Source organism: Girardinichthys multiradiatus, chromosome 10, assembly GCF_021462225.1.
Source record: "Girardinichthys multiradiatus isolate DD_20200921_A chromosome 10, DD_fGirMul_XY1, whole genome shotgun sequence".
In the NCBI taxonomy this organism is placed as follows: Eukaryota; Metazoa; Chordata; class Actinopteri; order Cyprinodontiformes; family Goodeidae; genus Girardinichthys; species Girardinichthys multiradiatus.
The window spans coordinates 25,728,576-25,742,994 of NC_061803.1; the positions used below are offsets into that span (position 1 = coordinate 25,728,576).

At 39.3% G+C, this 14,419-nt stretch overlaps 1 protein-coding gene across 1 annotated transcript in view; it reads left to right on the top strand.

Moving 5' to 3' along the window:
• Positions 1-14,419, top strand: part of LOC124875485 (ras-related protein Rab-26) — a 156,036-nt gene that overhangs the window by 73,387 nt on the left and 68,230 nt on the right. Inside the window, exon 4 of the mRNA XM_047377687.1 lies at positions 3,594-3,660. Within this exon, the coding sequence (XP_047233643.1) occupies positions 3,594-3,660 (67 nt within the window). The remainder of the gene's footprint in view (positions 1-3,593; positions 3,661-14,419) is intronic.

The following is a 14,419-nucleotide window of genomic DNA, read 5'->3' on the forward strand; positions in this document are numbered from 1 at the left end:
CCTGCTTCTTGGTGCGTTTTGCTCCGACCAGAGCTTGCTATTTTTATTGAAATTCATTGTCTATGCTATTTTCTATGCTATTCTCTGCTTAAAATATTACTAGTAACTCTGGAAGACTGAAGCTTTTATTTTGAAATTTTCAGTAAGCCTTATTTTAAACACATTTATACTGATTAACCTTTCCTATTGTTGCATCTCCCTTTACACAATTACAGGTCCTTCTCAAAAAATTAGCATATTGTAATAAAGTTCATTATTTTCTATAATGTAATGATGAAAATGTAATATTCATATATTTTAGATTCATTGCACACTAACTGAAATATTTCTGGTATTTTATTGTCTTAATACGGATGATTTTGGCATACAGCTCATGAAACCCCAAAATTCCTATCTCACAAAATTAGCATATTTCATCCGACCAATAAAAGAAAAGTGTTTTTAATACAAAAAACGTCAACCTTCAAATAATCATGTACAGTTATGCACTCAATACTTGGTCGGGAATCCTTTTGCAGAAATGACTGCTTCAATGCGGCGTGGCATGGAGGCAATCAGCCTGTGGCACTGCTGAGGTCTTATGGAGGCCCAGGAGGCTTCGATAGCGGCCTTTAGCTCATCCAGAGTGTTGGGTCTTGAGTCTCTCAACGTTCTCTTCACAATATCCCACAGATTCTCTATGGGGTTCAGGTCAGGAGAGTTGGCAGGCCAATTGAGCACAGTGATACCATGGTCAGTAAACCATTTACCAGTGGTTTTGGCACTGTGAGCAGGTGCCAGGTCGTGCTGAAAAATGAAATCTTCATCTCCATAAAGCTTTTCAGCAGATGGAAGCATGAAGTGCTCCAAAATCTCCTGATAGCTAGCTGCATTGACCCTGCCCTTGATAAAACACAGTGGACCAACACCAGCAGCTGACACGGCACCCCAGACCATCACTGACTGTGGGTACTTGACACTGGACTTCTGGCATTTTGGCATTTCCTTCTCCCCAGTCTTCCTCCAGACTCTGGCACCTTGATTTCCGAATGACGTGCAAAATTTGCTTTCATCGGAAAAAAGTACTTTGGACCACTGAGCAACAGTCCAGCGCTGCTTCTCTGTAGCCCAGGTCTGGGGAATGCGGCACCTGTAGCCCATTTCCTGCACACGCCTGTGCACAGTGGCTCTGGATGTTTCTACTCCAGACTCAGTCCACTGCTTCCGCAGGTCCCCCAAGGTCTGGAATTGGCCCTTCTCCACAATCTTCCTCAGGGTCCGGTCACCTCTTCTCGTTGTGCAGCGTTTTCTGCCACACTTTTTCCTTCCCACAGACTTCCCACTGAGGTGCCTTGATACAGCACTCTGGGAACAGCCTATTCGTTCAGAAATGTCTTTCTGTGTCTTACCCTCTTGCTTGAGGGTGTCAATAGTGGCCTTCTGGACAGCAGTCAGGTCGGCAGTCTTACCCATGATTGGGGTTTTGAGTGATGAACCGGGCTGGGAGTTTTAAAGGCCTCAGGAATCTTTTGCAGGTGTTTAGAGTGAACTTGTTGATTCAGATGATGAGGTTCATAGCTCGTTTAGAGACCCTTTTAATGATATGCTAATTTTGTGAGATAGGAATTTTGGGTTTTCATGAGCTGTATGCCAAAATCATCCGTATTAAGACAATAAAAGACCTGAAATATTTCAGTTAGTGTGCAATGAATCTAAAATATATGAATGTTAAATTTTCATCATGACATTATGGAAAATAATGAACTTTATCACAATATGCTAATTTTTTGAGAAGGACCTGTATTGCAATATTTTCTCAAGTTAGAAGTTTAATTTCTAAGATACTCTCTTTCAGTAATAAACCATTAATAACTCATTTAAAAAAAAATGTATAAACTAAACACTGAATTTCCCTAAGAATCGCAGGACTTTATGGATTAATAATGACACTTTCTCGACTAGCAACATATTAATAAACCAATCCCTTTTACAGTACTGTTTAAAGTTGCAAATCCATTTGAGTACAACCAAAAAATAATGTAAATGAAGTTCACACTAGTGTTTACAAATAATGGTGACCCCCACATACTGCTTATGAGGTCACATATGACACCTAACCTTGTCTGTCAGTAACAATGAAAATATTTTTATGCTAAATTGAAACTTGTTTTATTGCCCAACACTATGATATTGTGTAGCAGGAATAAGAGGTTTATAAATTTGGAAGTGGTAAATGGCCTGAACCTTGTAAAGCGCTTTACACTACACCTACTACTATCCACCCAGTCATTCACACACTGAGAGTGGCAAGCTACAATGTAGCCACAGCTGCCTGGGACACACTGACAGAAGTGAGGCTGCCATACACAACCTCTAAACAACCAGCAGCAGGCAACCCACCGGTTACAGGACAAACTACTACCACCTGAGTCACAGCCGCCCTATTATAAATAATGCATAAGTAAGCTTAGTGTTTCCCTTCCAATGTCTCTGCTGTGATGATGAGCACTGAGCAGTTCAGTCTGTTAGAGACCTCGTAGCTTTTTAATCTTTGTAAGAAACCTGAACATGCAGGGCAGACTATACATTTACCCACTTTGTAGTTAAGATTTCACATTGAAACTGGAACCTAATGTCTTTATTAACTGCCTATTGTCACAATAATCTTGTTTGCTTCTTTCTTATTGCTGTGCTATGTTAACAGCAGAAAAAAGGTCATTTGGATTCACATTAGTATGAAAGCTTTTTTGATGGTAACACATTTATTGATAAATGCACAAACAAATAATGAAAACAACTGAATTCTTGCAGATTTTGATGAAAATGGAAAAAGTCAAGTGCTTACTTACCCTCTTTAAATGCAGTAGGCATTGTTTGATGAATTTTTGACCCTTGTTTAGTGTCTTTAGTGTTTATAATAAATAAAGAGCATTGTATTTATTGTAAATGACTTAACATTGGCTTGGTATATTCTAGTGTTTCGCTAAATCTTGACCATTAACTAGCATGTGCCAAGATCTAATATCCTTTTATTTTTAAATGGCAGCACAAAGTGCAGGGTGTTTCTTGCTACTGTGCAGTCAGTCAGTCATTTTCTACCGCTTATTCCATAGTGGGTCACGGGGAGCTGGTGCCTATCTCCAGCAGTCTATGGGCGAGAGGCAGGGTACACCCTGGACAGGTCGCCAGTCCATCGCAGGGCAACACACAAACAACCATGCACACACTCATTCATACACCTAAGGGCAATTTAGAGAGACCAATTAACCTAACAGGCATGTTGGACTGTGGGAGGAAGCCAGAGTACCTGGTGAGAAACCACGCATGCACGGGGAGAACATGCAAACTCCATGCAGAAAGACCCCAGGTTGGGAATTGAACCCAGGACCTTCTTGCTGCAAGGCAACAGTGCTACCAACTGTGCCACCGTGCAGCCCTTGCTACTGTGCATTCATCTTGCTTTACCTCCACGTGCTTACCAGCCATACTGCTGTTTTTCGCTATAACATGCTTTATTAAAACAATAAGTTTTGTTTTGCAGCTTTTATTTGGCAAAGATGTCAGTTATATTCTGATAAGTCACCTAAAACCCTTTCTTCCATTTTTCTTCTTAGATTTGGGACACAGCTGGTCAGGAGCGTTTCCGCAGCGTAACTCATGCCTATTACCGTGATGCCAACGGTACGTGTCCAATGTTTGTGTGCATGCGAGTAGGAGTTGTCATGAGTGACATCATTGTTAGCTTTAATTTTCTCCTGATTAAACTAAACGGCCCTGACATTTTACTGTGCTCTTGTCTTCAGCATTTTGGCTGACATTTGATAGCGCTTCATAGCTGCCTCACTGGAATGAAGTGGCAGCAAAACTCTCATTGTGGGCAATAAAATGTATTTTGACAGTTGCTTGCTTGTGACTTGCTGGGTACTGAGATATGACTCTTTGATACAATGTAAAGTAGTCAGTGACCAGCTTATAAAAAAACTGTGTAAATTTGCGATCCCCTCAAAATAACTCAACACAGAGCCATTAATATCTAAACCACTGGCAACATAAATGAGTAAACTCCTACGTTAAAATGTCCAAATTGTGCCCATGTGTCAATATTTTGAGTGGCGACCATTATATTCCAGCACTGCCTTAACTCTCTTGGGCTTCACATGTATTTACTTCCACATCTGTTTAATAAATTACAGACTAAAATATTGTGTTGGTTTCCAACTTTCCACTTTAAATTATTGGCCTGCATTTGATTTCAAACATGGTCAGGTCCTTTTCCATTTGATGTCAGGTTATTTATAACTATGTGTGGGAGTATGCCTCTGTGTGTTACCCTGGCCCATTGCCTGTTATTCCGATCTGTGAATTCTACAGTTTACCCTCGCTGATCTTTAACAAGATACCTAGGGAGCCTCAGATCAGAACCTCTGAGCTGTTCATCTGTTTCTGACTTTTAAATAAAACTCATTGAGCCTGACAAGCTGGACCAGGGGAGAGGATGCAGTCCAAGCGCAGCTGACAAGAATACTGCCTGTTGCCATGAACTAATGGACAGTTTTTCATGATTCAGACTTTAAAAGGTAAAGATGTCTGTCAGAGGATTCTGGTTAATATGAAAACATTAATAAGTTGAAGTGAGCAAGTTTTGCAGCACAATTAGTGCCTCGGCTCAATCTAGAAGGTAAAAACACAAAAGGTACTGTGCTGTATATAGTATATGCCTCCTTACAAATTTGTTTTGTTTTTGCTTTTTTTCTCGCACTTGTTTCAGATCATTAAACAAAAGTAAAAAATCAGACAAAAATGACCTGAGTAATTGTAAAAGGCAGTTTTCAAATGAAAATTTCATTTATTAAGGCACAGCAGCTATCGACACCAACCTGGGCTGGGAAAAAGTAATTGTTAAGCTGAGTGATCATGAACTATTACAAGGTTCAATTTGTCACACTTCTAGCTTAACATCATAAAATCCTTACTCGCGCTGTACAATGCCTGTCAAACCTGAATAAACCACACTAAGTGCAATAAATAAATAAATAAATTGAAGTAGTCATTGTATTTGTTAGAGAGAGTATAACATGTAGTTCTGTGTTATGTCTGTACCTAGGTTTAATCTAGTAGTGAAAATAGTTATGGTAACGTCCATTTTTGCCATGTGTCCCTTTTTATTTTTATTTTGCATCTCTGAGAATACTTGCAACTTGAGAACAAAGTGTACCTGAGTCATATTCCTTGTTTGTCATGTTCCTTGGCCATAAAGCTGATTCTGCACAGAACTTATTTTTTGCACTGTCAGAGAAATCTTGGGATGGCTTTGCTGCAGTGGAAAAGCCATATGAAGAGTTCTTTGGAGTTCTGCACTTTAGTTTTTAAGAAAGAAATGTGTTCTTGTTTTTGGAGCCCTGAGTAAAATAACAAATTTATCTGTTCTTTTGAAGTATGTACAGGCCTTAGTGCTAATGCAAGTTAATATTACTGGAAAATTACCTCTCAGACAGACTGAGGTTTTTTGTTATGTTTTGTAACAGACCTTTCACATTCAAAACCTCCGTTCATGTTCAAAGGCTTGGATTTGAAAATTTTCCTTTTAACCTTTACATCCCGACAGTAACTGCACAGCAATTTGTGTGACAGTCTTTACTTTGACAGTCGTTTTAATATTGTGAGATCTCTTGGTATATTTTGTTACACCCTGAGTGGTTAATAGAAAGACCATAAAATATCTTCACTGTTGTTTTTCTTTTTACAACTACCAACACCAGAAATAAGTTAAAAATGTAACAATGGAAATCACTTGACTTTGACTCTTGTTTTTAAGGCATTGTAGTCAATCAAATTTGTGGGTTATTTTACTTTGCTCCAAACAGTCACAAAACATAATTATTGTTGTTATATTATTATTTTAGAGTATACGATCCTTTGCAAATATGCTTGTATTTTGTAATGTCTCCCGACAGATATGCGATCCCTATTCTTGGAAAGGCTGAACCAACGTGTTTTGTTCAGTCTTGTTATAGAAGTCACGTCTGCTAAAGATGGCAGAACGTGGAGAGGAGAAGTAGCAAAATGTCCACCTGAATTGGGGTATGAGTTGACACGTGGTTAGTACCTATGATTCTGTCGTGGACAACACCATTTCTTATTACCAAAAGTATCTTTCTGTCTACTTTTACATGTACCTGAACTTTAATGACATCCTGTACTTGGACCCACCATTGCCAGCCATTGCCATGTTAACTATTCTGTAAACATATTCCACAAGGTTTAGGAATGTGTTCATATTTAGAGAAAACCAGATTTGTGGTCAGGACTCTGTAGGCCAGTCAAGTTCATCTACACCATACTTTATACACATACAGCCATAGAAGTGATTGCAACATCAAAATTCATTGATTTGCATGTGTGACCCAATAATCTTGGCAATATAGTGTATCTGGAAAAAGTATGAAATGTCTAAAGCTGCAAAGGTATGAAACAGCGAAGGGGGAAAATGCCCAACACTCACAGCGACACCGGCAGCAGTGGCAGCGTTTAGCAAGCAAACAAGGCTGAGTCAGTTCATTGTTGTGGGAACACATTGGATTCTGACCTTGAAACGGATCAAAAATACATAATGTGCAAAATTTGATACCTGACCGTGTCTGCACCGGTTGGCAACACAAAAAATTGTGAAAACTGCATTAAATTTAAAGTGAGCGATCTATTAACAAATATAGAGTGAACAGAATTTATTGGATGCATAAATTTCTTGCATTCATATAAATCAATAGGATCTTTCAGTAGCAGCACCTACATCAGGAAAATTATTTGGTCAAAATACTAATTTATGTAGATTTATCTTTAATAAAATATTTATTGAATTTTTAATACAATTTTGTATTTTGTTTTACAATGATTGTTATAGTACACTGTATTGCTGAATTTGTGTTTATTTTCGTGTAATGTTTGACTTCTGGAGAAATGCTTACCTGCTGTGGTAGAGGGTAATTTACGCTAAACGAAACCACGCTGATACCTCTGATTTCATATTCAGAATTTGTCCTGTGAAAAACCTGTCAGAAATGTTTAATACACATTTGACAGATATGAGATCAATCTGTTGTGTGTCTGAACAGACGAGACCGTTTTAATGAGGCATACATTTTTCTGTCTTTGCAGACGGACAATATAATACTGAAATGTAGACCCTGCAAAATGCCATTTTGCCCCACCAAGATCATGTCAAGTTATTTTTAGCTCAAATTTGGCTGAAGTATAATTTTCATTAAACTTGTAATGCGAGAGCAAGAAGACCCTGGCTATCTGTGCAAATGACCTAGTGGTTGGAGTCAGCCCAGTGCAATCTGCCAGGCCCATCTGGTGTAGGGCACCAACAAGGTCTAGATGGGTCCAGAACCCAGCTGCACACTCCTGGCACACCTCCCCCCACTCTTCTCTGGCTGGAGTTAACAGTTTGTCATTTCCACAGCATGAGCTGACACCTCAGGGTGCAAAATATGAGAAGGGAAGCACATTCTGTAGGCAGAACAAGTTAGATGAGATGTGTTGCCCAGGAATAGGGGCAAAATGGGTGCAAAATATGATGGAGTAAAGAAATCTGATGCAAATCTGAAAGAATAGAGAAATCTTAGAAGTCCATACAACGTTTCAGAATGATTTAAATATAAAACGGTTTACCGTTTTAACTGTGTGACTGAAAGATTCTTGAGAGACCAAATTGGACAAAATTAACATCATGTGCCACATCATTATTATAATATTTTTGTAAAGAGAGCAGCTGCCGCATTTTGTAAAACCCATCGCATAATGCGACAGAAACTATTACAAAATGGATTTTAATACATTTTGCTGCGATAGTTGCAAAATGCGGTTTGTGATGTTTTATTGTGTTGTGAAGCTGGAATTTATTACGTTATTACATGAGCACAATATAAACACTTTAGTTTTTACATTTTATTGACAAAGAAAAATCACCTTATTTAAAACCTTCGGAATTTAAATAATCCCCAAACTCTAATAGTAATGGTTAGGGGGTTGATATATATATATCAAATGGTGTGTTATAGCAATAGTCGTAATGCTCCACTTGTGAAAGTAAATCTGTTGGGCTTCCTCTTGGCACTCAGACAACAATTCTGAGTGCTACTCAGCCAGACAGGAAATGTTTAAAAAAATAAAGCAGCTGAATCAAACAATCAATAATCTTTTTTTCAGTACAGTAAGTACTGCACAATAGAGGCTGACATTTTTTCGGAAGTCCCACGGGAATCCCGCGGGATGGGAGACAGCATCAGTTCAGATCACGTGATTGGGACTGGACAGGATAAAAAATGAACGGGAGCAGACGGAAGCGGGAGCTAACCAATAGGAGGGAAAATAAACTAGGATCAATTGTCTTTGGAAATGTAAAACTGAGACTTTGTTATAAACTTTAAGAAAAAAAAACTTGAATCGACGCTGCCATTGTGTAGTTTTTTTCCAAGAAGCCTAAACTATAATGCGAGTCAAACGAACTACACGACCCACAAGCCAACAGTGCTTCTGATCAATGTTTTCCACCTGCGTTCACAATGGAGGGAGCAAACGCAGGTGGAGAACTGGACGTGGTAAAATTGGATTTGCAACGTAAAGTCAGAAATAAGGACTTATCTATTAAACTCATAGAGCTGACAGGAAGGTCTCAAATATTACTGAACTTCAGGAGAGTTGAATGTAGCGGTGTTAACCCGCAGTCTGCTGCTTGTAAAACGTGTTTAGTCGTAATCAAGGACACCAGTGATTAAGGGACACTTGTAAGGCAGATTCTGGATTAAATCGGCCCTGCATCTCTTCATTCATCAAACCAAAAGTACCATCATGTGTCAAGTCTCATCTGACCAACAAAATTGCTGCATGTGCACTAAAGATTTAAGAGGTAAGGTACGGAAGCCCGTGAGGGGACATGGGGAAATGTATTTCTTTTGCGTCCCCACGCAATACTTTTGCGTTCGGCATTTTGGAGCAACAGCACAGATGACAAACTGCTCATAAAACAAACACTGATATGTGATTGATATGGATTATTTGTCATATGCAGGTTAACACGCAGTAAACAATGCGATTAAATGCTTAGGATAAAAACAAAAACACTAATGGCGTACAAAAAAAAGTACACATCATGCAGCAGTAATAAGCAAACAAAGTGTCACAGATGTTGTTTCGTGCAGCATTATTGTTCAGTAGTTTGTTTGACAGTTTGTTTGACAGCTTGTGGATTTTAGTCTGATTTGAAGATAATTTTATTTAAGGCTGATTTCAAAATAAAACTCAATAAATCTCAAAACGGGTGTAGTGTTTGTTTCATTTTTGCAGTTATCTGGTTTGGAAACTATCCCACAAAGTATTGCGAAATAACACAAAGACTATTGCGTGGGGACAAAAAAAGAAAAGAATCCCCCCGTGTCCCCTCGCGGACTCCGTAGAAAGGCTTCATCAAGGGAAGATATTAAATAAATATGTTGTGAAATAGAAAAAAATTGAATGTACCATTAAATGTACAATTTATTTAATACATCATTAAATATTGAGTGTACCACTAATTACGTCATGTCGTCTTTAAAATTATACTTAATTATTCAGTGGCACATTTAATTGCATAGTAGTCCATTTCATGATATAATGGTACATTTATTGTTTCTAATGATGTATTAAATAAATAAATGGTACCTTTAATTTAATGGCACATTTAATGTTACATTTCTTTCATGTTACATTTACTTCACTTATGGGACATTCACAACATTTATTTAATGATGATTTTATTGTATTAATTTTGTCCAGTTTGACCCTCCATTCTTGATGCCTGTATAGGAGGTCATGTCAGAATTTGAATCAGGTGTTCTGGAGCAGACACACATCTAAAACTTGCAGGGAAGGGGTCCCTGAGGACCAGGACTGTGAACCATTGAGGTACAGTTTCTAAATTATGAAGGTAATGCCTTTTTGTCCTTTTGTTCAACAAGTACAGTTCTCTTACTAGGTGCATTTTTCTTTCGTTCCAGCAACTTGAAACATAAAAGTGAGGTCATTGTTCAAAGGAAACGATCACTTAATAAATAAGTAAATACAACTACGTACATTTTGTTTATTCAACTAAGATAGGCATGGTCTGTTTCCTTGTTTGATATTTTATTATTTCTTCATTATTATTCTTTTTACTTTAACTGGCCTTTACTACAACTAAAAACAGGGACCTAACTGGTCCTTCAAAGAAAGAAATTGCCAAAAGACTAAAGGAAGAAAACAAAAATGGGAGTGGCACAGGAGTGGGAGTCGTTCTGAATGGGAGCGGGATGGGAGTGGGAGTCAATTTACCAGGAGTGGGACGGGACAGGATTTTTTTCGTTATGCTGGCCTGGGATTGGGATGGGACAATACATTTTTCTGTGGGAGCGGGATGGGACAGGAGAGAAAATCCACTCCCGTGTCACCCTCTACTGCACAACACTGAGGCTCGTTGTGCCATAGTTATGTTGGTTTCGGCTCTGGTGCAGGCAACAGTTAGAGAAACGCTTGAGTTTTTAAGTGATTCATTGAGAAACGCAAGATAGAGAACTTCAGGGTTCTGCACTGGGATCTGGTCGAACACTTGAAAGAGAAGGTAAGTATTAGCTGGAGGCGAGGTTAGGTTGAATGTGGAGTTGACCAAACTTACTGTTTGGTGACAAGGATTGAGGTCCAGGGAAGGTGAGTAACTCGGAGTCTGAGGTTGACAGGTTGGTTGTGTTTGAGAGGTTGCACTGGCAGAGCATTAGTTTGTCCTTCTTCAGAGTGAGGCTGATGGAAGAGCCACAGCAAACTGAGGGTGGACATGCAGGGGAGCGATGTATTACAGAGCAACAGCATGGCTAGGATCCATACCATACTACATTATTTATAAAGCACTTTAAAACCAACATGACAGCTGACCAAAGGGCTGTACAAAAAAATAAACCTGATAACAATATAAAATACATAAGAACTATAGGAAATGTATAATGGACCAGGTACATAGAAAGGATTAAAAGTAAAAGATTAAGACACAGATGCTAACTCATTTTGGGTTAAAAGCCAGGGAAAAAATATGTGTTTTTACAAGAGTTTCTAAAAGAGCAAGAGATGGGGCCTGTCTGACCTCCAGCGGCAGCTCATTCCACATTTTCGGGGCAAAAGTGCAAAGGCTCTGTTTCCTCTGGATTTATATAAGGTCTTCGGGATAGTCTGGAGCATCTGATCAGCTGATTTTAGGGCACAGGTTTGCACATAAGGGTGAATGAGCGCCTACAAATAAGGGGCAAGACCATTAAGAGACGTAAAAACAAAAACATTTTGAAATGGATTCGAACTGAACAGGAAGCCAATGAAGAGACTCCAAAACCGGACCAATGTGCTCTTGTACTAGTTAAAAATCATGCAGCAGCATTTTGGACCAGCTATAAACATGAGAGGGAGGCCTGGCTAACTCCAATCCAAATAGAGTTACAGTAATCAAGGCACGAGGTGATAAAGGCATGAATCACTGTCTCTAGGTGACATCTAGACAGGAGGGGCTTTATTTTTGAAAGACGCCTCAACTAATTGAATGAGGACTTAACCACAGCGTTAACGTTTGAGCCAAGTTTCTGTCTAGGGTCAATTTTTACACCTAAGTTAGTGTTGCTGGATTTTTCGCTGGGGGCCAAGGAGGAGAAATCAAAAGAAGGGGTACAGCTAGAGCCACTGGGTTTAAAAAGCATCGTTTTTATTGAAATGAAGGAAATTCAGTGCCATCCATTCCCTTATGTCAACAAGACCGTCAAGGAGGGCGCAGTGCTGATAGTGTAGGGGTTAAGTGCAGAGGCTACAGTCCTCGAAGCGGCCGTCCGGGGTTCAAGTCCTGGACCCGGTGACATTTGCCAAATCTCTCCCCCTCTCTCTACCCCTCTTTCCTGTCTGCCTATTGTCAAAATGAAAAATAAAGGCCATGCGTGCCAAACAAATATCTTTAACAAGACCGTCAAGGAGAGGTTGAACAGGACCATTGCCCCTTTTCCACTGGCTCAATTTGGCCAGCCCGGAACAGCTTCGCATGGCTCTGCACGTTGTGTGTTGCATTTCCATAGAAAATTTGCTAATATTTCACCTAAAAAATAAGAAAAGTCACGTAAGAAGTTCTTGTTATTCTTTTGTGACCGATAGACCACTGCGCACGGCAGTGGAGGGAGGCAGCCCAGTTCAATACAGCTCAGTTAAAAACTGGAGAAAACAGTCGGGAGTGGCAGTTAATAAACTTTATTTATATATCATCTTTCACAGATAAAAATCACAAAGACCTTTTACAGAGAGCAAATAAAATAAGTAAAAGACGTTAAGAACATAATACGATAAGTAGAACATTTTACTAAAAACTAAAATGTCTTAAGCTGCTTTTTTAAGGGGTCACCAGAGTCAATCACATGAAGAGACAGGGGCAAGGCATTCCACAACCTGGGGGTTACTGCCTGAAAGAATCTTAAGGACCTCCAAGAGGTTTCAATCCATGTTTCTGTCAGGCAAAGAAAGTGCAAAGCCTGGGATCTGAATAAATCCTTAAGGATGAAGGTTTTGTATGTGTTGGATCTTGCGTTCACCAGACATATCCTGATGGGTACCAGGTCCAAAGAAGCAGTAGTTGGAGAGGTGGGTGAAGCCAGAGCAAGACGCCGCATATTCCCAAGGTTGGTACCTCACCAGTGCAGATGGGGAGGAGTGGTGTGCAGAAAATAGAACAGCTGGTCCGAGTCTACAACCGGTACCAGAAAGGAATCAATGGGATCCAGGAAATGCCAGGAAACATACAGTTGAGGAATCGATCCAAACTCTGTCACGAAAATATCCGGATATCGGGCCACACTGGCCCTGAGCTTCACTAACCATGATGTCTGTGATGCCTTCTTCAGCGGGGAGGGTGTGGTGCCCCGGCAAAGGTAAGCTGGTACATTGGCCAAGAGCGGGGGCAAACAATATTGTCGTTCATGGTAAAAGTGCAAAAATTTGGCTGTAGACAAACACCACGCCTGATACCATGCTATGTGAGCAAACAATCTGGCGTCTCTCTCGGGGATCCCTGCTCCTCTTAAGCAGCTCCTCAACGAGCTGCAGCAGATGAGAGAGGACAACAGAAGAAATGCAACATAAACCTGTACACAGCCCAAAGAGTGTAACAACTTGCACATATCTGTGTTCATTGAGCTACAGACTCCTTGTTGAGGAGTAGCATTTTCACTCCAAATTGCTCAGTCTCATCTGTACTGTTTGCTGGAAGATGGAAGGAGATTTTGAGTGTTTTAGCCTGCTGTTCAAATGTAAAATGTACCTGTCAGGTTGTCAAAGAAGTCCTGGCAAAATATTTATTGATGGGTTAAAAATCAGAGCAGCAACTTTTAAATAATTTTTAAAATTATGTAAAAACAACTTTATACTTTAAAGACTTTGGTGCGATTAGCCAAGATATGCACACAGCAATTCACCAGGTTAAAATGTGTGAAATTCATTAAAAGTGATCTTAAGTTAGTGAAAAACTCAGTTCACATTACTCAACTGGATTTTCAGAATTTGTGAGGAACAATCTGTCGTGAAGCGACATCTTTGGTTTTGTTGTGGTCTTGTGTTTTGTATTAGTTTGGAATTTTTCTAAGTTCTTTTAGTAGTTTATTTTCTATTATTTGTTATGGTTTTCTTATGACTATTATTCGTTGTATTCTAGTTCTCTTGTCTTTTTTGTGTGTGGGCTTGGGTGTGGATAGGTCTTCCAAATTTACAGTGACACTATGCATTCTGCCAAATTACTTACAAAGTGGCTTAACGACAAAGTCGATGTTTTGGAGTGGCCATCACAAAGCCCTTATCTCAGTCCCATAGAAGCTTGTAGGCATAGCTGAAAAGGTGTTTGAGCAAGGGGCCTACAAACCTGACTGGTTATACCATTTCAGAGGAATAGGCCAAATGTTCCGCAAACTACTGTAAGAAGGACAAAGCTAGACCAATTTCACAGTTTGAAGAAATTAATAAAAATCGTTTTCCTCTTTGTTTTCTTTTTTTCCGCAAATAGAAATAATTTTGGTAATCCTAACTGATCAAAATCAGTTGTTTTTTCCTTCCAATGTTTATTAGATTTTTAAAGACAATGAGGGGAAAAGGGTGTCTTCCGTTTACAGTTTATGAAAATATCTGGTTACAATTGTTTATATCTGCTTCAACACATCTGAATCAAATAATTAGGTCATTAGGAGGTCTCTGTAGAAGTTGACTGCATGCTGAGAAGGTAATTCACTAATTTAATTTGGGTGCATTAACCAGGGAGTTATCAAAATGCTGCAGGGCACCAGTCCCTGAAGACTGGAGTTTGACACCTCTGATTTGTAAATGATTTTGTTGTTTGACTTTTATCTTTCTTGCTGTCAGCGTT